The 24,118-nt window shown below is 35.7% G+C and overlaps 1 protein-coding gene and 11 non-coding genes across 13 annotated transcripts; 1 reads left to right on the forward strand and 11 right to left on the reverse strand.

Annotated features, from left to right (window-relative positions):
- The first annotated feature begins 476 nt into the window (after positions 1 to 476).
- Positions 477 to 7,990, forward strand: LOC103910762 (uncharacterized). 2 transcript variants are annotated; one of them, XM_009300750.5, is made up of 3 exons: positions 477 to 621; positions 2,085 to 2,235; positions 5,555 to 7,990. In XM_009300750.5, the coding sequence occupies exons 2-3, from the start codon at positions 2,151 to 2,153 to the stop codon at positions 6,544 to 6,546; spliced, it is 1,077 nt and encodes a 358-aa protein (XP_009299025.2). In that variant the 5' UTR covers positions 477 to 621; positions 2,085 to 2,150; the 3' UTR covers positions 6,547 to 7,990. The 2 variants fall into 2 exon arrangements, with proteins under 2 accessions (XP_009299025.2, XP_073803898.1); XM_073947797.1 differs by lacking the exon at positions 477 to 621 and adding an exon at positions 1,452 to 1,492.
- An 8,968-nt stretch (positions 7,991 to 16,958) lies between these two features.
- LOC137492132 (5S ribosomal RNA) lies at positions 16,959 to 17,077 on the reverse strand. The gene has a single exon (XR_011012104.1). It is a non-coding gene; the product is annotated as a 5S ribosomal RNA (ribosomal RNA).
- A 58-nt stretch (positions 17,078 to 17,135) lies between these two features.
- On the reverse strand, positions 17,136 to 17,254 carry LOC137492133 (5S ribosomal RNA). The gene has a single exon (XR_011012105.1). It is a non-coding gene; the product is annotated as a 5S ribosomal RNA (ribosomal RNA).
- A 58-nt stretch (positions 17,255 to 17,312) lies between these two features.
- Positions 17,313 to 17,431, reverse strand: LOC137493596 (5S ribosomal RNA). The gene has a single exon (XR_011013571.1). It is a non-coding gene; the product is annotated as a 5S ribosomal RNA (ribosomal RNA).
- A 58-nt stretch (positions 17,432 to 17,489) lies between these two features.
- On the reverse strand, positions 17,490 to 17,608 carry LOC137493597 (5S ribosomal RNA). The gene has a single exon (XR_011013572.1). It is a non-coding gene; the product is annotated as a 5S ribosomal RNA (ribosomal RNA).
- Positions 17,609 to 17,666: 58 nt separating this feature from the next.
- LOC137493598 (5S ribosomal RNA) lies at positions 17,667 to 17,785 on the reverse strand. Its single transcript, XR_011013573.2, has one exon. It is a non-coding gene; the product is annotated as a 5S ribosomal RNA (ribosomal RNA).
- Positions 17,786 to 17,843: 58 nt separating this feature from the next.
- LOC137493599 (5S ribosomal RNA) lies at positions 17,844 to 17,962 on the reverse strand. Its single transcript, XR_011013574.1, has one exon. It is a non-coding gene; the product is annotated as a 5S ribosomal RNA (ribosomal RNA).
- A 58-nt stretch (positions 17,963 to 18,020) lies between these two features.
- LOC137492134 (5S ribosomal RNA) lies at positions 18,021 to 18,139 on the reverse strand. The gene has a single exon (XR_011012106.2). It is a non-coding gene; the product is annotated as a 5S ribosomal RNA (ribosomal RNA).
- A 58-nt stretch (positions 18,140 to 18,197) lies between these two features.
- Positions 18,198 to 18,316, reverse strand: LOC137493629 (5S ribosomal RNA). The gene has a single exon (XR_011013604.2). It is a non-coding gene; the product is annotated as a 5S ribosomal RNA (ribosomal RNA).
- A 58-nt stretch (positions 18,317 to 18,374) lies between these two features.
- LOC137492135 (5S ribosomal RNA) lies at positions 18,375 to 18,493 on the reverse strand. The gene has a single exon (XR_011012107.1). It is a non-coding gene; the product is annotated as a 5S ribosomal RNA (ribosomal RNA).
- Positions 18,494 to 18,551: 58 nt separating this feature from the next.
- Positions 18,552 to 18,670, reverse strand: LOC137493600 (5S ribosomal RNA). Its single transcript, XR_011013575.2, has one exon. It is a non-coding gene; the product is annotated as a 5S ribosomal RNA (ribosomal RNA).
- A 58-nt stretch (positions 18,671 to 18,728) lies between these two features.
- LOC137493630 (5S ribosomal RNA) lies at positions 18,729 to 18,847 on the reverse strand. The gene has a single exon (XR_011013605.1). It is a non-coding gene; the product is annotated as a 5S ribosomal RNA (ribosomal RNA).
- Between the last annotated feature and the right edge of the window lie 5,271 nt (positions 18,848 to 24,118).

Raw genomic sequence — 24,118 nt, forward strand, 5'->3', positions numbered from 1 at the left:
CCAAGTACACAAAGACTTCAACCAAGCAACTCTGAGAAGCTTCTACAAAAACAACACACAACTCTTGCATTACCTTTTAACCAGGCTTGGGAAAAAAAATAATTGAAATGTGTTTCATATCAAAGTACCTCAACATAAGTGTATCAACATTAACTACAAAATGCAGCAGCCAAACTGAAAAATAAGCTTCAATAGTCAATAGTCCTATAAAGCAACAGCAACAAAACAAATGATGATGGCTAAATTCAACTTATTTTCCCAATACATCATTATGTCTCTGTAAAACTGGTTTGTAAAGCTGCTGAACTTCCCATCCCCCACTGTAATGTGTCTTGAGTCTTCACTGCTCTCCACTGCTCATTTGCATCTTTATGCCAGCATTAATGGGGGCCAATTGAGTCTTATCCAATCACATTCCAGATCCAGTAGCTCAGCAGGGTTGTACCTATATATTCCAGGTTCCTAACAGAGGCTTCATTAGCTTATTTAGCTAAAAGAGAACAACTTTTGAGGACAAACTACGATTGTTGACTTCTACATTGCGATTATTACCAAATACCTACAAAGAAAAGCCCACTGAGGCCATTTTTTCATCCCACTTCTTCATTGAGGACTGGAAACGTAAGTTGCACATGCTGAATTTACACTCAAATAATATCTGAATGCTAACATTATAAAATGTAAAATCTATACATGCGTGGATGCACTGTTCAACGTTGTATTTAGTCCAGCATACATGAAAAAAGTACAGAAACACAGACTTGTTCAGTTTGTATCTGATAAAAATTCTGAATCAAAGATTCCAGTTGTAGAGGAGGATTTTGAGATCAGGAAGTCCTGGAGTGTCTGTGAAATTAGACCCAGAGTTGAGCCCACAAAGTGCCAAGGAAGAGCTCATTTTAGACAAACCGGTGGAAGATAAACCAGAAGTTAGAATCCTGCGAGCTTATTTAAGCGATTATGCTTGTGGTTTTGAAGGTGATGTGATCAACATAGATTATTGTTATTTACTTGTTTGTAATGTACCACAAAGATACAAAGACGTGGTTACATCAGTAAATGCAAGTGAATAGGTTAAAGCTATGGATGAAGAAATGCAATTGTTAAAAGAATGCAACTTTTGCTCTCACCAACCTACCTGAAGGCAAAGGTCTAGTGGGTAAATGGGTTTTTGCAAAAACAATGTATGTTGCCAAAGAGAACTATGATAAGTCTTTTCTCCAACTGCTAACATGACTAGTGTAAGAGTGTTAAAGCAAAGAAAATCTGATTGTTCATGACATGGATGTAAAAGCAGCATATTTACATGCACCAATAGAGTGTGACATTTCATAGAAAAGCCAGAATGTTATGAGGTAAAATCGAAAAGAAAAGGTGTGAGAAATGTATCAATAAGTCATGACTAAGCAAAACAAAAAAGACTTTTATTTTGGTGTGGTGTGTGATGTCATAAGACTGTGCCGCTACCGCACTGTGATTCAACTGGAGAAAGGTTTGTGTCAAAGCTTTTGCACAGATAAAAAACTGATTGATTAAAGTTTCAGGTTTTTCATTCAACGATAAATGATGTACCTGCTGTTAACAATATTATTTTAACCTTTTATACAACGTTGTTCTATCTTAATCACAGTGATGAGGACTATTATTTGAATAAAGATAGGATAAACTTTATTTGTCCACAAGAGGAAATTTGTCTTGTGCAAAAAAAAAGTTCTACACATTGCTGTAAGCGGACAATAAAATAAAAAAACAAACAAACAAAACAATTAAGAACATACCTGAATAAAGTTTGAATAAAGTTACAGTAAAGTGTGTAATAAGTGTTTTAATGAAGGTTAAATTTATTAAATAGGCATAATGTCATTCTGTTCAAAGTAAACATCACTGTATATGAGAAATTGAGTACTAGTTTTAATCAGGTCATTTGTGGCTATTGTTTCTTGCTCAGACTTACTATTTTACCTGATTTTTTGTTAATTACTTTCATATAAAGAAAGTGTTAAAGAGAAGTTATTTTGTTTCTGTTCATTGTTTTATTAATTTTAAACAGGACTTTTTTTTTTTGTTTTATTCATTTTAAACAGGATAAATTGTCCAAAAGCAGAGGAAAATTTCCTGCTGAAGCGACTGATCTCCACACTGTTATAAAGATGGCGTTTATTAAAGAGGAGAGTGAAGATGTGAAGATTGAAGAAACATTCACAGTCAAGCAGGAAGATCTGCAGGAACAAACAGGTTGATTTTCTTTCTCAAACACCAAATCTGATCCTCATTCAGATATATTTTAATAATAAGAATACTAAATTAAATCCATTCTTGCAGCCCTGAGTGTGCTGCCTAGTTCTCCTAAATGCACATAAGCACTCATTGAAAGACAGGAATCAGTTTCTTTCGTCACTTGTTCTCGTGTCTTTTGTCATTCTTTTATGTGTTATTAGTTTTCCATTTTCTCTATCTTCTTAATGTTATTGCTTTTCTTGCTCTTTTACTGTTTGTAAAGCATACATGAGCACTGGCGCTATATAAAATAAATAAAAACAATAAATTAATAAAAGGTTTAACTGAGCTGACAATATAAAGATTTTAAAAAGTAACAGAAAAGTGTGTAATAATTGTATTACCGAAGGTTTAATTTATTAAATAGCATAATGTCATTCCATTCTAACAATACATCACTATAAGAAATGGAATACTAGTTTTAATCAGGTCATTTGTGGCAATTGTTTCTTGCTCAGACTTACTTTGATTTCTTTTTGTTATTACTTTCATATAAAGAAACTTTTGAAGCAAGTGTTAAATAGAAGTTATTTTGTTTCTGTTTATTTATTTTAAACAGGACATTTTAATTGTTTTGTTCATTTTGCTTTTCTTGTTCTTCTAAGCATCCTTGAGCACTGGCGCTATATAAAAAAAGTTTAACTGAGCTGACGATATTTGACCTACAATATTCCTAAGAAGATATCTGCTATTACAGTGATAGTGTTGGCTTAGTATTTTTCATTTGCATATGTCACATTGATCACAATTCCCTTTTTTCTCAACTTCTTTCTGGGTTAAACTTGGATTTTAGTAGATGTTACTAGTTCTCACTGAAAGTATCTGAGTTAGAATTACATCATTATTATACTCTTAATACTTAATTACCAGCTATTGTGTAAAAAGTGTGTCATGGATGCCCCCAATTTTAAATATGCGGAATTAAATAAATACTAAAATAATTATTTTAAAACATTGTACAGTATTCTAAACTATATTTATGTTGTTGTGGGACGACGTGAGACAAAAGGAACAAATTATAGTGGAACTAAAACGTTTAGCATTGCACTGACTACAACTGGCCAACAAACTAGTCTAAAAATGACTTTTTCTGCTTAAGAAATGGATTACAGCATGCTGATGATATGCAAACATTTGAGTGTGAAGTTCGTCAGTATTGACCATATTCTTTGTGTACCAGCAGGCGCAGCCATTGAATTTTTGCGTTTGACACTTTTTTTAAAGAAATAATTTTTAGATCCTAAAATCATTGTTATGCTGCTTACGCAAGGGATGATAACTCCTTTCATGGTGTAGCCTGGTTTGGAAAAGTCAAGGTTTTAAAACCGCCAAAATTTAAGTCAGAATTATTAGCCCACACCCCCATTGATTTTTTTTTCTTTTTTAAATATTTGCCAAATTGTTTTTAACAGAGTAAGGAAATTTTCAGTTTTTTTAAACACCATTTTAAGGACAGAATTATTAGCCCCTTCTGAATTCTGTCTTCAACTGGATGCAAGTGTTTTTTTTTTTTTTTTTTTTTTTACATTTTAAGATAGTATCTCCAGCAGAAAAGATATCTAAAGATGTCATTTCAAATCGTAAAGCAATCTGTTTTTGAAACTAATGAAAACAACAGATGTCAATGATTCATTTGAATGATTTAGCCTGACATGATTACTGCTCCAAAATATAATAAATAAATATTTCTCGAAAGAAAATATTTTGTGCTTAAAGGGGAAAAAAAGTGTTTGTTTTATACCTAGACATTTAAAAGAATATATTTTAGAGCAGTAATCACAATACTGTGAAAGCATGATATTTTTATTCAAGGTTATCATACGTCAGAATCTTATACTGCCCATGCCTAATGCTGCTTGATGTTGCAAAGTCATATTTTATTATTTTATTATTTTTCTTTGTATGAATAAACATGAATACACTTGTTTGTAGAGCAAGTAGTGTGACCCTTTTTTTACCGTTATTCCTGGTCATTTCTCCAATAGGCAACTGAAGCACTAAAACAATAGCATGTGAGATCAGGGGCTGTTTCATGAAAGTGGTTTAGAAAAGTGGAGATTAAAGTTGAAAACCTGGCTTCAGTGAGCCGAACTAATCGTCCACACTTAAATTGGTTCCATAACAGAAATTCGAAAATCATTTGATGTAACTAATCTGAGTTCAGTCAAAATAATCCAGATAACTTGCTTGTGCACGTTACTGTCATGAAACCCTGAAGGTTGAGCACAGATGCATTGATTATGTTGTGTGCTACCATGGCAACTACTTACTGTTATAGAACCAATTTAAGCCCCTAGGGGTTATAAAATAATCCTGGGTTTTCATTAACAGACGTTTCACATTGGCAAACCCTGGGTTAACATTATTATTTGTATATTTAAGATGCCACTGTCCCTGATTGGACAAACAGCAGGTAACCTTTTGAGATGGCATTTCTGCATCTTGGCAGGTATATAAAATGTCACGACGCAGGTCTTCAGCTAAGCTTCTTTGGCTTAGTCTCTTTATTCATCAAGGGTCGCCACAGCTGAATGAACTACCAACTTATCCAGCATATGTTTTAAACCAGCTTCAACTCAGTACTAGGAAATATTTGCATAAGTTATATACAATAATCCAAACTCACAAATAGAAGAGTAAATTATGCGCACTTGCTATGAACATGCAGGATTTGCTCCAATCGGGTTTTCCAAGCAAGTTTAAAATGTTTAAATCATGTGGAAGATACACATGAGGGAACTTAACACGAGTAATCCAGAGCGAGTGCATTTGATCAGTTGCATTTAAAGCCACAGGCGCAAAAAGAGCTTGGTTTTCCTCCAGACCACCAAAATTAAATATTCTCAAAGAAATATGATCTGATTTTGAGCCAAAACCTCAGACACATTCTGGGAACACCAAAGACTTATTTTCAAAAAAATAAAAAAAATAATATTAATAAGTTTTTCTTTAAAAAAAAAAATAATAATAATAATAAAGGTTCATAATAGGAACCCTTTAAAGATATTTATGAAACAGAAATGAAAATAGCCTCACCATTTACTGTACCTCTTGTGGTTTTTAACCTTTATGGGGTTTGTTCATTCTGTTGAACACAAAAGAAGATATTGTGAAAACAAATGTTAGCTTTCTTTGTGTTCCAGAAGAAAGGAATTGTTTAAAAGCAAATGAGAGAGTAAATGGTATGGTCATTTATATTTGTGGGTGAAACATCCATTTCATGCTTATCGCTTTGAGTCTTCATACTAAAGTTAACTTCTTCTTTTTTTTTTTTAAGACCTGATGTTGCTGAAAGAAAAGACTCATCAACAGAATGAAATGGAAGAGATACAGCAAGACATGACGACTGATGAAAAACCCACACTGACGAAAAAGACTTTGTCATGTGGAAGACCTCGGAAATCCAAACTTAGGTGTAATTTCAGCTGTAAACAGTGTGGAAAAAGTTTCAGTCAGAAGCCAAAGCTTGATGTTCACATAAGAGATCACACTAGGGAGAAAGCTTATACTTGCAAACAGTGTGGAAAGAGCTTCTATAATACAAGAAACCTAACAGTGCACATGAGAATTCACACTGGAGAAAGGCCGTACACATGCCAACAGTGTGGGAAAAGCTTCCATAAAACAGGAAACTTAACAGTGCACATGCGAATTCACACTGGAGAGAGGCCATACACATGCCAACAGTGTGGGAAAAGCTTTCAAACTACAGGAAACTTAACAGTGCACATGAGAATTCACACTGGGGAGAAGCCTTACTCTTGCCCTCAGTGTGGAAAAAGTTATAGTCAAAATAGCAACCTTGAAGTCCACATGAGAACTCACAATGGAGGAAGAACTTTTGTTTGCACACAGTGTGGTAAAAGTTTTGTTAAAAAACAAAATCTTGACCTCCACATGAGGATTCACACTGGAGAGAAACCTTACACATGCACAGAGTGTGGTAAAAGTTTCCCATATAAAAGCACACTCAAACACCACATGATAGTTCACACCGGAGAGAAGCCGTTTGCATGTGCGCAGTGTGGAAAGAGCTTCACATATAATGCTAACCTCAGGAACCACATGAATGGTCACACTGGAACCATAGTGTTCACATGTGATCTGTGTGGAAAGAGTCTCACACACAAATACTCCATAAAGAACCACATGAAGACTCACTCAGGAGAGCGTTTTATATGCATTGAGTGTGGAAAGGGCTTTAAACATAAAAGAAGCCTCAGCAATCACATGGAGCTTCACAATGGAGAGCAGAGTCCTCAAAATTAAGGCCTTGTCCACACAAACATGAGTATATTCATAACAGCAGCCTTTTCATGTAGTTTGGCTGTTCATTGACGTGAGGTTTATTTATAAACTACTTTCGAGAGGATCACATGCTTATTATTGTCCACGGCTGGTTCCACATTAACCAACACATGATTCACCAATCAGACGATTCCTAACTCACTATTAATAACCAGAGTTTCTAACCTTAGTTATCTTTATCTTGAAGAATTCCCCTCCCACCCCTACTCCTCCTCCTTTCTAGAATGGGCAATACAGCAGCCCAGTGATTAGTATTGTTGCCTCACAGCAAGAATGTCACAGCAAGAAGAGCCCTCACTGAACTGGTTGATATTTGTGGAGAGTTTGCTTATTCTCCCCATGCTCACATGGGTTTTCCCCAGTTTCCTTCCACAGCCCAAAAACACGTAACCTAAGTAAACTGAACATTCTAAATTGGCACCGTAGTCAAGCTCTTAGAAGCCATATATCTCCCTATAGCCATCTGGATATCTGTCATTAGAACAGAAACAAGTCGGGGGAGTTCATCAAGATCTACCTGAGCTCAAACTCCTCTCTTACCCTGCTTACGAGAGGTAGCCCAGGGCTGGAGGATGATTGTTACGGTCCGTGGGAGTTTGTATTTTAGTGCCTTCTCCCTCTCTGTTTTGCTTATCTCCCTTCGCTCTCTTCGCATCTCCTCGACTGTCATTCGCTCTTTGTCTCGCCCTATCACCTTTTGTTCCGCTACTTTTTCTCTACTAGGTACCTGCTGATTGGATCCCGAGCCTGTCACTCCTCATTAGGGCGTTTCCTCGTGGACCAATTGGATTTCGTTCCACGGACTTTAAATTCGACCAGCCCGCCTTGTTTTTCAGAGTGCTATGTGTGTGCGTGTTGGTTTGTGTTCCCTTGCTGCTGTTCATAATGTATGCTCTGTTCTGTGTTTCTGAATAACTACATCAATGTAAATTAAGTCATGGTTAAAGAGTTTATCATTCCTTTTTGGGGAAAAGGGAATAGTTTACTAAGCCACTTCACATACATTTTGCCCGTAGGTAACTTCAATGTTCAGAAACACTAGGTAAGTGGGTGAGCGCCACATTTTGTATTTTTGCTTATTATTTCAGGGAGTTTAGGTGTTGCTTCGCAAACGCTGAAGATTTCAGTTTCTTTTTCACATTTTGATTTTTATTAGTAAGTTTAGAGGGGGATCTTGTGTTCTAGTTTAGGTGGCTTTTGGTTTTGTTTAGTTCTTTGCTTTGGCGCCACTCTAGTTCCTTTTTCCCCTATAACTTTTGATTGTATTTCTTCTTTTTTTCTTCTTCTTCTTCTTCTTCTTATTATTATTATATATACATTGTACAAAGCGCACACATGTAAGCCTCTCTTTTGTTGGCTTCATTTTTCTTCTCCTCATAAAAGGAATAAATGAATTGAATGTAAATTTTGGTGTCCTGGTGTATTTTCCATCCATCTACTCAGAAATAATTTAATATTATAAGTGTTACGTTTATTTTCCCCGGACAACTTAATTAAACCGTAACATTTAATGATTTCTCAAATTTCATCATATACTTCCTTTAAAATACTAGATAAAATATCTTTAAAAACAATATAAAATTCACTACCCAACCCATCTATTCCTGGACTTTTCTTTTTGTTCAATCCACTAATTGCTCTTTTTATTTCTTCTTCTCTTATCTCCTCGTCACATTCTCTTTTTTCCCCTTCTTCTACTCTTGATTTTATTAGATTTAGTAATTCCCCTTTTTCTTTTTCTTTTATTCCCTCTGTGCAAAACAATTTCTCATAATATGATCTTATTTCTTCCAAAATCTCCTCATGTTGTTCTACTATGTTCCCATTTTTGCTCCTTATTTCTCTAATCATTTCTAACTTCCCTCTTCTCTTCTCTAGATCAAAGAAAAATTTAGTGCACTTTTCCCCCTCTACTGTAAATTTTGCTTTGCTTCTTAATCTTGCACCTTCAAATTTCTCCTCCTCCATTTCTTTCAATCTTTCTTGCAGTTCTTTTATCTTTTGTATATTTTTTTCCATTCTCATTTTTCAATTCGTTTTCTAGTTTTTCTTTCAGCTCCTTTTCCTTATATTTTTTACAATTTTGTAATTGTCTACAATATTTTATCGTAAACTTTTTAACTAAATACTTCACATTCTCCCACCACATTCTTTTGTCTTCATTATAAATTTCATTCCCTTTTTCCTTTTGAATAATTTCCTTTACACTTAAAACATAGTCTTCATTCTTTAAAACCGCTGTGTTTAAAACCCATACCCCTGGCCCTCTTTTCACATTACTCCAGTCTAGATTCATAAAAAGTGGCTTATGGTCACTCAGACTTGTTTCTTCATATTTAATCTTGTTTATAAACCCTTCAACATTTCTTGTGCATAAAATAAAATCTATTCTTGTTTGACAAAAAAAATTCCCCACTATCTGTCTTCTTGAGTACTCTTTTGTCTGTTCATTCCTTTCTCTCCACACATCAATTAAATTAATTTCCTCCATCAATATTTTTAGTTCTTTTCTCCCCTTATCCGTTTTAAAAACCATTCCCTCAGCCATTTCTAATTTACTAAAAACAGTGTTAAAATCACCCATGATAATAACTCTTTCGTGTTTCTTCAAATAATCTCTAAGTACATTAAAATACTCTTTCTTTTTGTTCTCCTCTGTTGGGGCGTGAACATTCACCATAATTACTTTTTTCTTTTCATACTCCATTTCACATATCATACACTTCCCCTCTTTGTCATTATAGATTGTTTTACATAAAACCCCACTGTTTTCTTTTAATAAAATTGCAACTCCTCTCCCTAGTCTCCCATCCCCATTATTGTATAACATTTCCCCACTCCACCTTTTTCTTATTTCGTTCATACATTCTTCCCTCCAGTTTGTCTCTTGTAGTAAAATCACATCTTCTCGTTTACACATTTCTTTCACTTTTTCAAATTTCCTGATGTCTAAAAGCCCTCTTGCATTAAAAGACACAATTCCTAAAACCATAAAAAATATAAAAACATTCATAAAAGACATAAAAACATTCATAAAAAACATCATCTCAGTCCATATCTTCCAAGCCCTTTTAGCAACTCATACTTAGTTGCGCATTCTATTTCTTCATCTTTTAGCAGTTTTTTTCTTGCAATCTCTAAATTAGGCTTTATCTTTAACGATCTTCTTCTTTTTGCTGATTTCCCCTGTGTCTCTTTGTTTCCATCGTTTTGTAAATGTCCCTCTAAATCGGCTTGCTCGTCAATACTTTGGCCTTTTGTCTCCTCTGTGTCCAATGCCTTTTGAAAACTGTCTGTCATGTCCATTTGTGTCCAAAATGTGTCTTCCTGTTGTCCTTGATTTAAGTCTTTATTATTCGAATCTCTCAATTCTGCTGCTTCCAAAACACTCTTTAAACTGTCAGTCATATCCATTTGTGTCCATGTTGTCCCTTCCTGTTCCGTGACTCTGTCTATTCCATTAGTCTCATTCTCTTGTAGTTTTTCACTTTCAGATTCTGTTCTTTTTTCTTGTGTTGTTGTTTTGTCCTCTGACTGGATATTGTCTCCTTCATACATCTGCCTGCCTACCTGCTGCTCTACCTCCTCCTCCTCTTCCCCCATCCAACATTCACATTTATTTAAAACCTTATTACAATCCGGGCACTTCACAGCAGTGCAAAACTTTGCGAAGTGCCCCCTTTCCTCGCACTTGTAGCACCTAAAATCAGGACAGTCTTTTACCACATGATCTGGGCTCATGCACAGCCTGCACGTTTTCACCTGATGACTGTGCATCACCCTAAAGTATTGTGGACCTTCTGCTGTCTCTATTCTTGTGCTGTACGGGAGGGACGCCACTTCTTTGGGGAATCTGGTTTTCACAAACCTCGTCCCATCTTCAATATTTGTGCCCGGATAAAACCTTCTTTTAATTTTTGAAATGGGACAAACTCCCCAATGATCCAATTTGTCTAAAATATCTTTATCAGCAACATAGACAGGCAGATGCATGAAGGAGACAACATAATCACGGTTTTGTAGCCTCTTAACTGCACAGTTTATCCCTTTAATAGTCAATTCGTCCGTTAACTCATCAGCATCTTCCTCTCTTTCAAGTGTTACTTCATATTCCTTGTTGTGTTTTGGTCTTACGGCCAAAATCTTTCCATCCCCAATCCTCTCCGTCACTGCTTTTATTACATCCATTGCTCTCACCTCTGTTGCTTGTCCTATGTCCACTGTTACAGTTGCTTCTTTTAGATAAATCCTTTTCCTTGCTTCCTTCTCCGATTGGTTTGTTTTTCGTTGTCGTCTGTCCAGTCCATTGTCATTTGCCTTCTCAACTCCGTCCGCCATTGCCAGGTCTGTCACCGTAGATCCGTCCATTGCAAAAAAAAAACTAAATAAAAAACACTCCTCCCGAACAGCTCACGCTGCTGGGAGGACAAACTAAACAAACAAAAAAAGTTTAACAAAAATGTATTTAAGACAAAAACAAAAATAAACAAAGAAAATCTGGTGAGCCTCTCTCACCAACTGCAGCCAAACACTTCCTGGAATGTACCACTATCACACATGCACAGGGTGGTATGGCCGTAAGCGAGAGAGGCTGTCAAGAGTTGGCTATTTAAAACAGGCGCAGCACCAGGGAGCTCAGCTGGCATCGACACAGCAACGACAGAAACAATGCCCTTGAAGGCGAGAAAAAATAATGGCAGCGAAGCTGTGACATGGGGAGGTGTATCAGCTGCCAAATGAAGGACTTCGAAAAGCTTACAGCACCTGGTATTCCCAGGCGGTCTCCCATCCAAGTACTAACCAGGCCCGACCCTGCTTTACTTCCGAGTTCAGATGAGATCGGGCATTTCCTTTTTTTTTTTTTTTTTATTAAAAAAGCTTAAAAATAAAATATATCATATGTAAACAGTTCATAAATCATATACAAAGATTAATCTGTACATTATGCATTGATACCAAATCATCATAAACATGACATTTCACATTCACTTATATCTAGCATATCAGACATCTTATTTTTTCCAATCAACTTAAAAATTAAGCATCAATCCCTTTTTGTGGTCTACCGTTATAAGCTCATTTTCATGAATAAAAGCTTCCTCAAAAACATCTTTTCTTAGATATTTCCACATTAAATACACATTCTTTCTAACTACACTTTTAAACATGACATTCACGTCTATTATTTTTGCTTCAAAATATGCCATATTCCTCCTTGCCCATATTGCATACCTTGCATGACTCAGAAAAAAATTACATAAATTTACATTTTTTTCTTTGCAATTTGTATTTTCTCCAAATAAGAACAGTTGTTTCCATTCATTTCCTTGTGCATTTTTTCCCCCATTGTCTTTTATCAGTTGTTTCAGTTTTTCATGAAAAAATCCCAGCTCCCTACATTCAAAGAAAATGTGCATCAGGGTCTCTGGATCAGACTTACATACATCACACTCCCTGTTTACATTTCTGTTTATTTGATGAATCACAACCTTTGTGTATATTCTATTATGCCGTAACTTAAAATCCAAATTTTCACAGTCTAAGCTGTTATATTTCACATTTAAATTTTTCCAAATTGTTTTAACATTTAAATTTGGGAACAATTTTGGCCATACATTTTCAGATGCAGGCAGTTTGATTTCCTTTTCCACAAATATTCCATATATAGTTTTTGTTATTACATCAGATAAACATATCTTTTTACCATTTTTGACAATAAACATTTCTGGCATTCCCCAATTTCCTGGTTTGGCACTTTCTCTCTCAATCATTTCAACCCATCTCTTTGGTAAGCTAACTCTGATGTTTTCACAAACAGAGTCTACTTGTGATTTTTTTATTTCATCATCCCACTCCACCACAGAGTCATAAATAGCTCTGTTTGGTAAAAAACCTTTGACAAATTCATATACCATGTCTTTTACTTGTCTTATTCCAGCTTTCATATACAGTCTATTATAAAACATCCTCCCTCTCATCTGTATCTTTGGATTCAGAAATACTGGCTGCTTATGTATTTGATTTATATTTTCACACTCATATCCCACTTCCATTACAAATTCAGACCAAGCACTGCATACTTCTTGATAAAATACAGGTATGTTTTCATACATTGGTTTCTTTAAAGACATGAAAACCCCTTCTTCTCCACATCCACTACTTTTACTCAAATATTCTCTCATAAAACCTTTCCACCCAAATTTCTCATTACCATATAGGAGTTTTTTCATTATTTTCACTCTTAATGCTTTCTTTTTAATATTAAGATCAATCAGCTTTAAACCTCCTTCTTTGTAGTCTGCTATTAATGTTTTGTTGGATATTTTGACTCCTTTCCCTCCCCATATGAAATTATTCAGAACCTCTTTTATCTCATTTAAAACCCACACCGGTAAGTCAACTGCACCTAAAATATAGTTACATTTAGTTAGAAGCAATGAATTCACAACTGTGATTTTGCCCTTTAGTCTTAATTCTCTTAATTTCCAGTATCCTAAAACTTTTTTAATTTTATTTAAGATACCCGTCCATGTGGCATTTGTTGCTTCTTTTGTATTCACTCCTATATTAACTCCAAGAATCACTGTTTGTTCTTTTGCAACTTTGAAAGGTATATCACACCCACTCAACCCCACCCCACCTATACTCATTATTTCAGATTTTTCTATATTGATTTTAGCTCCTGATGCTTTCCCATATACTTCTATATGATTCATTATTCGTTTTATACTTCTCATGTCCCTTACTGTGAACGTTGTATCATCTGCGTACTGATGAATTAAACTCACACCACCATATGGTATTTGAATTCCTCTTATTTCCTTATCTTGCTTTACTAGTGTTGCCAGCGATTCTATAGATATTGAGTATAGCATCGCTGACAACGGACATCCCTGCCTCACTGATCTTTCCAATGGAAAGGTGTTTGTTAAAACTCCATTCACTTTTACACAACTTTTTGCATTTTTATACAACAGCTTTATCCAATTTAAAATCTTCTCTCCAAACCCATATCTTCTCATTGCTTGTTCCATGAAATTGTGTTCTACCCTGTCAAATGCTTTATTTAGGTCAATGCATAGCATTAATCCTCCTTCTCCATCTTTGTCCATGCTGCTCACAACATCTCTAATTGTGCATATTGTGTCAGTGATGTCCCTCCCTGGTATGCCATAAGCTTGATTAGGTGATATTATGCTTCGCACTACTCTTTTTATTCTATTAGCTAAAATTTTTGTTAGAATCTTATAATCTGTGTTTAAAAGACTTAAAGGTCTATAATTTTCCAAATCTAGCGGACTGCCTTTATTCTTGTAAAGTATGGTGATTACTCCCAAACCTGTTGATTCTGGTATCTCTCTTCTTTCTTCCATATGTTTAAATAATTTCATCAGTATCGGTGTTAATATCTCTTCAAAAGTTTTATAAAACTCATGCGTTAACCCATCTGACCCTGGACTTTTATTCACTTTTGTTTCTTTTATTGCTTGTTTTATTTCTTCTATGTTTATATCTCCTTCACATGTCTCCCTTTCTTCATCACTTAACTTAACGTTTACAGTATTTAAAACTTTGTCCACATATTCCTGTTTTGTATTCTCTTTCTAAAAAAGTCTTTCATAAAATAATTGTACTGTTTCCAATATTTTTACATAATCTGTTATCTTTTCACCATTTTCATTTTTAAGTTCTGTAATGTAATTTTTCCTCTGCTTTCCCTTTTCCAAATTTAGAAAGTATTTTGTACACCTCTCCCCTTCAAGTGCATACTTTGCCCTGCTTCTCACTTTTGCACCTTCACATTTTTCTGTTTCATACATCTCCAATACCCCTTTTATCCTCAGAAAGTTTTCTTTTGTGTACTCAGGGTTGTTTTCTATTTTCTCTGCTTCTTTCTCTAAATTATTTCTCATGTTTTCCATCTCCATTTTTCTCTTAAAGTTCCTCTGTTTGGAATATCGTATACTTCTTATTTTTATTTTCTCTTTCAAATCCTCCCACCACTCGCATACATTATTTTCAAATAATGGATTTTCCATTTCATACCTTATACATCTTTCAATGCTCTCCCTATATGCCTCTTCTTTTAATAAACTTGCATTTAGGCACCACATCCCCCCACCCCTTGATTCTAAATTTAAACTCATCTTTACCATCATAGCAGCATGATCTCCTATTTCAATAAACTTATAACTTACATTTTTCACATACTGCAATATTTCCCTTTTTACTAAACATAAGTCTATACGACTTTGTTTTAAAACCCCTAATACTATTTGCCTTCTTGAGAATTCCCTCTTGAATGGGTTCTCCTCCCTCCAGGCATCCACCATGTTCTCACTTTGCATTAATTCATTTAAGTATCTTCTGGATGCATCTGATTTAAAATTAATACTTTTTGACACATCAAGCCTTGTGCACCAAACATTAAAATCTCCAACTACTATGCAGTTGCCTGTGCACAGTGGTTTCATTGTTTTAAAAACCTCTTTTCTTTCAGTTTCTATGTTAGGAGCATATAAATTAAGCAATCTAAAGGATTCATTGTAATACATGAAGTCTATTCCCAACAATCTACCATTACCATCGTTATGTATTTGCTTTACATTATGTATTCCTCCCTTTTTAAGCAAAATCGCCACACCGCATGCTCTCTGACTTCCATGATTTACATAAATCTCTTCTCCCCAAACTTTTTTTATATCACTCATTTTATCATTTGACCAATGTGTTTCTTGCAAACAAATTACATCTGTTTTGAACTTTCTAATCACCCTCTCAAACTTTTCCATTTCTCTTAGTCCATTGCAGTTCAAACAGGCAATTTTCAGCAAGTCACACATTGCATATAGTATAAAAAAGAGGAGAACCCACATTTGAAACTGTCTTCAGATCTTACTTTTTTGTAGTCTCTTCTTCAGTGCCTTTCATTTTCCTTTTCAGCATCTTGATATTTCCGGCACTCAAGTCCATTTCCTCCTCCAGTTGTATCAGTGGTGTCTCTAAAATTCTTGTCATGAAGTCTCTTCCCCTTTGATTTTCCTTGTGCTCCTTCCCATCTTGGTTCGCTTTTTCTTGACCTCCTTTCTTACCATTCCCTCCTCCTTCAATTAATAATTCCTCTTCCTCTTGAACCACTTGCTTCTGTGGGAATTTTCCCATGGCATCTTGTGAGTCATCCATCGGCTCTTGTACTTCTTCTCCAGCCCTTCGTTCTACCATTATATCTTCTTCATTCTGTTCATCTTCTTCATCTTTTTCCTTTCCTGTTATTGCCTCCTCCACACTTTCATATAGATCCAGAGAGCTTCCCATGATTTCTTCCTCTGGAATTCTGCATACACACATTGCAGTGACCATCTTACACAACTTGCATTTTCCTTTGTCACATTCGCGCACATAATGACCCTGAATGCCACATTTATAACACTTAAAGTTAGGGCAGTCTCTTACAATGTGTCCTGGTTGGATACAGACTCTGCAGACTTTCACCTGTCTGTCATGTATGACCCTAAAATGTTCTGTTCCTGTCAGCGTCTCAAACTTTGTTGAGTATGGTAGCGATTTCACAGTATCTGTGAACTTAACTTTTAGAAATCGTGTTCCATCTGCAATATCCGTTCCTGGCCACATTCTCCTTTTGACAGGTGAAGCTGCTTTCACTCCCCATTCAGTTAGTTTTCCAATTATTTCCTCATCTTCAATGTATGTTGGCAGATTCAGAAAAGAGACCACCATCTCATTGTTGTTTATTTCCTTTACCATTATCCGGCTGTTTTTTATCTTCAGCCCATCCAGTATTTTTTCTTTCCCTTCCTCTTCATTCATAGTTAATTCATACTCTTTTGGGTTCTTATATCTGCAGCCAATTACAACACCACAATCTTCTCTCACTTTCTTCAAAAGCTCCATCATTGTAATTTTATCTTCTCCCACAATTTCAACCAATACTGTTAGCTTTTTCTGAAAAACACGTCTTCCTTGGCCATCATCTCCATCCATGCTTACAATCTGCTCACCTCTTTGTTTTTCCATCTTAATGCTGTTTAGCCGTTGTCTTTAGCAGTCCAGTAGACAAACAAAAATAAATATTCCCCAAACAGCAAAAATGCTGAGTGGGGAGTGATAAACTCCAACTAAAAACCTTCTTGATCCTCTTTTGGTCATCTTAAAGAAAAAACAATCCAAAAAACTAGAAAGAATAAAAAGCTTTCAAAACAAAAAGTGTTCTCACACTACTTCTTCTACCAATCTTCACACTTCCTTCCTTGCTCAATAGCGCCTCAGGCATTTCCAGGGTGGTATGGCCGTAAGCGAAAGAGGCTGTCAAGCGTTGGCTATTTAAAGCAGCTGCCAAATGAAGCACTTCGAAAAGCTTACAGCACCTGGTATTCCCAGGCGGTCTCCCATCCAAGTACTAACCAGGCCCGACCCTGCTTTACTTCCGAGTTCAGATGAGATCGGGCATTTCCAGGGTGGTATGGCCGTAAGCGAAAGAGGCTGTCAAGCGTTGGCTATTTAAATCAGCTGCCAAATGAAGCACTTCGAAAAGCTTACAGCACCTGGTATTCCCAGGCGGTCTCCCATCCAAGTACTAACCAGGCCCGACCCTGCTTTACTTCCGAGTTCAGATGAGATCGGGCATTTCCAGGGTGGTATGGCCGTAAGCGAAAGAGGCTGTCAAGCGTTGGCTATTTAAATCAGCTGCCAAATGAAGCACTTCGAAAAGCTTACAGCACCTGGTATTCCCAGGCGGTCTCCCATCCAAGTACTAACCAGGCCCGACCCTGCTTTACTTCCGAGTTCAGATGAGATCGGGCATTTCCAGGGTGGTGTGGCCGTAAGCGAAAGAGGCTGTCAAGCGTTGGCTATTTAAATCAGCTGCCAAATGAAGCACTTCGAAAAGCTTACAGCACCTGGTATTCCCAGGCGGTCTCCCATCCAAGTACTAACCAGGCCCGACCCTGCTTTACTTCCGAGTTCAGATGAGATCGGGCATTTCCAGGGTGGTGTGGCCGTAAGCGAAAGAGGCTGTCAAGCGTTGGCTATTTAAATCAGCTGCCAAATGAAGCCCTTCGAAAAGCTTACAGCACCTGGTATTCCCAGGCGGTCTCCCATCCAAGTACTAACCAGGCCCGACCCTGCTTTACTTCCGAGTTCAGATGAGATCGGGCATTTCCAGGGTGGTGTGACCGTAAGCGAAAGAGGCTGTCAAGCGTTGGCTATTTAAATCAGCTGCATAATGAAGCCCTTCGAAAAGCTTACAGCACCTGGTATTCCCAGGCGGTCTCCCATCCAAGTACTAACCAGGCCCGACCCTGCTTTACTTCCGAGTTCAGATGAGATCGGGCATTTCCAGGGTGGTGTGGCCGTAAGCGAAAGAGGCTGTCAAGCGTTGGCTATTTAAATCAGCTGCCAAATGAAGCCCTTCGAAAAGCTTACAGCACCTGGTATTCCCAGGCGGTCTCCCATCCAAGTACTAACCAGGCCCGACCCTGCTTTACTTCCGAGTTCAGATGAGATCGGGCATTTCCAGGGTGGTGTGGCCGTAAGCGAAAGAGGCTGTCAAGCGTTGGCTATTTAAATCAGCTGCCAAATGAAGCCCTTCGAAAAGCTTACAGCACCTGGTATTCCCAGGCGGTCTCCCATCCAAGTACTAACCAGGCCCGACCCTGCTTTACTTCCGAGTTCAGATGAGATCGGGCATTTCCAGGGTGGTGTGGCCGTAAGCGAAAGAGGCTGTCAAGCGTTGGCTATTTAAATCAGCTGCCAAATGAAGCCCTTCGAAAAGCTTACAGCACCTGGTATTCCCAGGCGGTCTCCCATCCAAGTACTAACCAGGCCCGACCCTGCTTTACTTCCGAGTTCAGATGAGATCGGGCATTTCCAGGGTGGTATGGCCGTAAGCGAAAGTGGCTGTCAAGCGTTGGCTATTTAAAGCAGCTGCCAAATGAAGCACTTCGAAAAGCTTACAGCACCTGGTATTCCCAGGCGGTCTCCCATCCAAGTACTAACCAGGCCCGACCCTGCTTTACTTCCGAGTTCAGATGAGATCGGGCATTTCCAGGGTGGTATGGCCGTAAGCGAAAGAGGCTGTCAAGCGTTGGCTATTTAAAGCAGCTGCCAAATGAAGCACTTCGAAAAGCTTACAGCACCTGGTATTCCCAGGCGGTCTCCCATCCAAGTACTAACCAGGCCCGACCCTGCTTTACTTCCGAGTTCAGATGAGATCGGGCATTTCCAGGGTGGTAAGGCCGTAAGCGAAAGAGGCTGTCAAGCGTTGGCTATTTAAATCAGCTGCCAAATGAAGCACTTCGAAAAGCTTACAGCACCTGGTATTCCCAGGCGGTCTCCCATGCAAGTACTAACCAGGCCCGACCCTGCTTTACTTCCGAGTTCAGATGAGATCGGGCATTTCTTTTTTTTTTTTTTTTATATCAAAAATTAAAAACAGTTACATTCAGGTAATAATACATTTACATTATATAAAGCCATTTGAACATATGTATTCCCGTTTAAAAAGTCTTTTTCAAATACATCAATCTTGTCATTTATGTTACAGTAATAGAAAAGAGTATTAAGCAGTTCAGACATTTTTCTTTGAAACAATTTACACACAGACAATTTGCCATTCTTTTGTTTAACAATATTCCTTCTATTCCATATCACATTTCTTGCAACTGTTAAAAAGAAGTTTATGAACCTTGTGTTTTTACCTTCTGTTTTACAACCAAATAAAAATAATGTTTCCCATTCCTCATCAACAACTTCATTTTCAATCCCCATTTCATTTAGCATTTCCTTAATTTTTCCAATAAAACATTTTAACTCTTTGCATTTAAAAAACAAATGTAGTAAACCTTCATCTTCTTCATTACAAACTTTACATCTTGCATCATTTGCCAAACCTATTTTACACAATCTCATTTCACTTAATAAACAGTTTTGTCTTAAAATGTAATCAAAATTCTCTAAAACGGGACTTTTCCACCAAGCTCTTACGTTTTGCCATATTTCCTTCTTTTCAATATTGGGATATAATCTTTTCCAGTACTTTTCTGCTTTGGGTGTAACAAAAACATCTTTACGTAAACAAGAATAAAACATTTTCAGTATACCATCTTTAAAAGCATATTGATTTTCTTTAAAGTTTATCACCCTTCCTTCATCGCTGTGCATTTCAAATTTATTTTCTATAATTTCTTTCCATTCTTTTGGTATATTTTTTTTCAAGTTGTTAAGCTGCTTTTCAATAACTCTTTTAGTTTCGTTTTCATAGTTTTCTATTATTGCATCTTTTATTACGTGCGCCTGTACATAACCAGGTATCACTTCATATAAAATATCTTTAATTTGCTTTATTCCTGCATTAAACCATTTCTTATAAAAAATAGTATTATTCCCTTCTTTAATGTATTCATTTAAAAACAGCGGTTGCTTTAAAATCTCTTCTTTACTAAATGAACAATCAATATGCTTTCTAAAATCTCCCCATGCTTTGATAACCTCTTTATAGAATTCTGGAACTTTATTCATCATATTCTCTTTGGGCTTCATCCATAATATATATTCTTGCATTTCCCCACATTTATTTAAAAAATACCTCATCACATCTTTCCATACATGTTTTTCTTCTTTCCAATATTTATTTACAGTTTTAATTCTTATGCTTTTCATTCTGATTAGTGGATCAATTAAACCTAAGCCTCCTTCTTCAACTTTACCAATTATGGTGTCATACGCTATTTTGGAAGGTTTTCCATCCCATAAGAAATCTAAAACAATAGCTTTTATCTTTTTATACACACTCATTGGCAAACTCACTGTACCTAAAACATACCACATTTTTGATAAAAATAAGGAATTTAAAACTAAAACTTTCCCCTTTAAAAACAAACCTCTTAATTTCCAGAAATGTAATCTTTTCTCCATTCCCTTTAAAACTTCCTCCCACATTAAATTCCTTGTTTCATTTTCATTTTTACCAACCCTTATACCTAAAATTTTCATATTAACTTTCTCCTCTTTAAATTTTATTTTTTCTGGTAAAACATTTATTTTTCCCATTCTCATGTATTTAGTTTTTTCCTTATTAATTTTGGCTCCTGTTCCATTACAATATCTGTTTAAAATTTCCTCTACTTTTTCAATACTTTTAATATCTTTTACTATTAAAGTAGTATCATCAGCATACTGAAATATTTTGTGTTCTAACTCTGTTCCTTTTATACATAATCCTCGTATTTGTGTTTCATTATCAATTGCTAATCCCAATGTTTCAGATACAAGTGTGTATAATAGTGCTGACATTGGACATCCTTGTCTTATTGATCTTGTTATTTTAAAATCTTTAGTTAAAAAACCATTTACTTTTATACAGCTTGTTATATCTGCATATAAACATTTTATCCATTGTAAGTATCTTTCTCCAAAACCAAATCTCTCCATTACATCCATCATATATTTGTGTTCCACTCTATCAAAAGCTTTTTCTAAATCGACACTGATTATATATCCTGTTTCTTTTTCCTCTCTCATATACCATATTACATCTCTTATATTGTTTATGACATCAGTTATGTCTCTTTTTAGAACTGCATATGCTTAATTTGTTTTGATTATGTTAGGTACAACTACTTTCAATCTATTAGCTAAAACCTTTGCTAAAACTTTATAGTCTGTGTTCAGCATGCTTAAGGGTCGATAATTTTTTAAGTCTCCTTTGTCTCCATTTCTTTTATAAATCATTTTCACCATTCCCTTCTTCATACTATTAGTTAACTCCCCATTTTTCATAAATATCACTGTATATTTCATTTAAAATAGGAATTAAAACATTTTTAAAAACTTTATAAAACTCAACTGGTAGTCCATCTATTCCTGGACTTTTCCCATTTCTCGACTGATCAATAGCTGTTTCTATTTCTAAATCTGTTATCTCACTCTCACACATTTCCTTGTCTTCTTTATTTAATTTTGCTGTTATTTTTCCTAATAAAAAATGTTCATCATTTAAATTAACTCCATTTTCTGTAAATAATTCCTTATAAAATCGTCTAGTTTCATTTAAAATTCCCTCTTTGTCCTCTACAGTTTTCCCATCTTGGGTTTTTATACATTTTATTATAGCTGCTCTCTGTCTTATTTTTTCTAATTCATAAAAGTATTTTGTACTTCTTTCTCCTTCTACAATGTTTTTAGCTCTGCTTCCAATTATTACTCCTTTACACTTTTCTTCTTCAATTTTCTTCAGCTTTTCCTGTAATTCAATTATTTTGTCAACATTTATCCCATTTACTTTACTCATTTCTTCATTCCATTCTTTTCTAATTTTATTTTCTTTGAATTTTTTTGCCTTTTGTATTTTTTCTGATATATTTATTGAGTATTCTTTTATTCTATTTTTCAGATTATCCCACCATAAACCTGTTTCTATATCCATTTTATAACTTTCTATTTTTAACAGCTCAGTGTTGAGTATCCACACTCCTGGTCCTTTTTCAATCTCATTAAAATTCATTGTTATCCATAAAAAATCATGATCACTTTCACTATAGGTTTTATATAAAATTGTGTTAACATATTGTACTTCATTTTTTTACATAAAAACAAGTCAATTCTACTTTGCTTTAAAATCCTATTTGCAATTTCTCTTCTTGAATACTCTCTTTTCATACCATTTCGCTCTCTCCATACGTCTACCAAATCACATTTTCTCATTAAATTTTGTAGTTCATTCCTCCCTCTGTCTGTTCTAAAATTCATTGAGTCATCTATATCTATTCTTTGCATGGCAATATTAAAATCTCCTAAAATATATATGTTTTCATTCTTTTCTATTAGCTTATCTATTTCCTTATAAAAGTTATATTTGTCCTTTTCCTCATTTGGTGCATGTATGTTGCATACTCTAAAACTTTTCCCACCATACAGAACTTTTACAATTATTATTCTTCCATTTGTGTCTTTATAGTCTAATTCTACTTTCTCAAAAATCCCTCTTTTTATTAAAATTGCTACTCCTCTATTCTTTTCTATATTTCCATTACTAAATATTTCACCATTCCATAATTTTCTCATTTCATTTTTAATCTCATTTTCCCACTTTGTCTCTTGTAAACATAATATATCACACTTTTTTGTCAAACACGTTAATCTTTCAAACTTTTCACATTTGGACAATCCTCTTACATTCAATGATACCACACATACATTACTCATTAGTATAATTATTGGATAAACCAATAACCACCATTCATTCTGAGTCACTGTCACTTAAACAAATTTTTCTTGCATCTCCTTTTTCAAATTTTTTCCTTTCCATTCTTTCTTTAATCTCTTCTCTTCTTATTTTCTGCCGTTGTAGGACCATTTCAATGTTTAAGCCACTTTTAGATCTTGATTTTAAATCTTTTATCTTTTTTCCTTTTTCTTTTTTTTCCAGTCCATAATTCCCCCTTTCAAAATCCATTGCTCTTACCTCATTTATTGCTCTTATTTCATTGTCCTCAGTCCTTGTTTTCTCCTGTCTCTCTTCATTGTTCAGTTCTATAGGGTCCTCATCATCTTGTTCCTCAGCAAATTGTCTATTATTTGGTTCTTCTTCTTCCTTGTTTGCTCCTTCTCCCAGTTCCATTCCTTTATCCTCTTGCTCATTTCTGTCCTCTTCTGTATTGTTTTCTTCTTCTGTTTTGTCCTCCTTCCTTTCTGTTGCCGTATTTTCAAGTGATTCTTGTATTTCCATCCTTTCAATTTCCTCCTCTTTTTCACAGTTACATCTTGTCGATGCCCTCTCGCAGCCCTGGCACTGCGGAACTTCGCAGTCCCGCACATAATGCCCCTGCTGAAGACATCTCCTGCATGTGAAATTTGGGCAGTCTTTCTTCTCATGCTCTGTACTGGAGCAGAGTCTGCACATTTTCAGTTGATTATCATGAATCACTCTGAAATATTGCATCCCTTCTTCCGTCATGAAGCCAACATTGTATGGTAAAGATTTCACTTCTTTGGGAAATTTTACCCTGACAAAGCGTGTTCCATCTGCCACCATTGTTCCCGGATGATATTTTCTTCTTATTGGAAGTATCGGAGTTACTCCCCAATTGCTTAGTTTCTGTTGTATCTCATCATCTTGTATATAACTTGGCAAGTTCAGAAATGATACCATTTTTTCTGTTGCACACAGCTTTTTCATCTCACATTCTTCTCCATTAATCATCAGTCCGTTTAACAATATCTCGCATTCTTTTTCACTTTCCATTGTCAGTTCAAATTCATTGTTGTTTTTTCTTCTCAGTCCAAGTAGTTTGCCAATCCCGACTTTGTCTTCTACTGCTTTAATTATGTTGTTTATAGTTGCGTTTTCAATGTCTCTTACCATCATTGTTAGTGTGGCTTCCTTCTTGTACTCTCTTTGATACCTTGCTTGCTTCTTTAGTTTGTTCAGCATCTGTTGTTTTTGACTTAAAGCATTCCTTTGTCCTTCAATATTCTTTTCACTTTCAATACTTGCATTTGATTGTAGATCCCCTTT

The sequence above is a fragment of the Danio rerio genome, chromosome 4 (assembly GCF_049306965.1).
Source record: "Danio rerio strain Tuebingen ecotype United States chromosome 4, GRCz12tu, whole genome shotgun sequence".
In the NCBI taxonomy this organism is placed as follows: domain Eukaryota; kingdom Metazoa; phylum Chordata; class Actinopteri; order Cypriniformes; family Danionidae; genus Danio; species Danio rerio.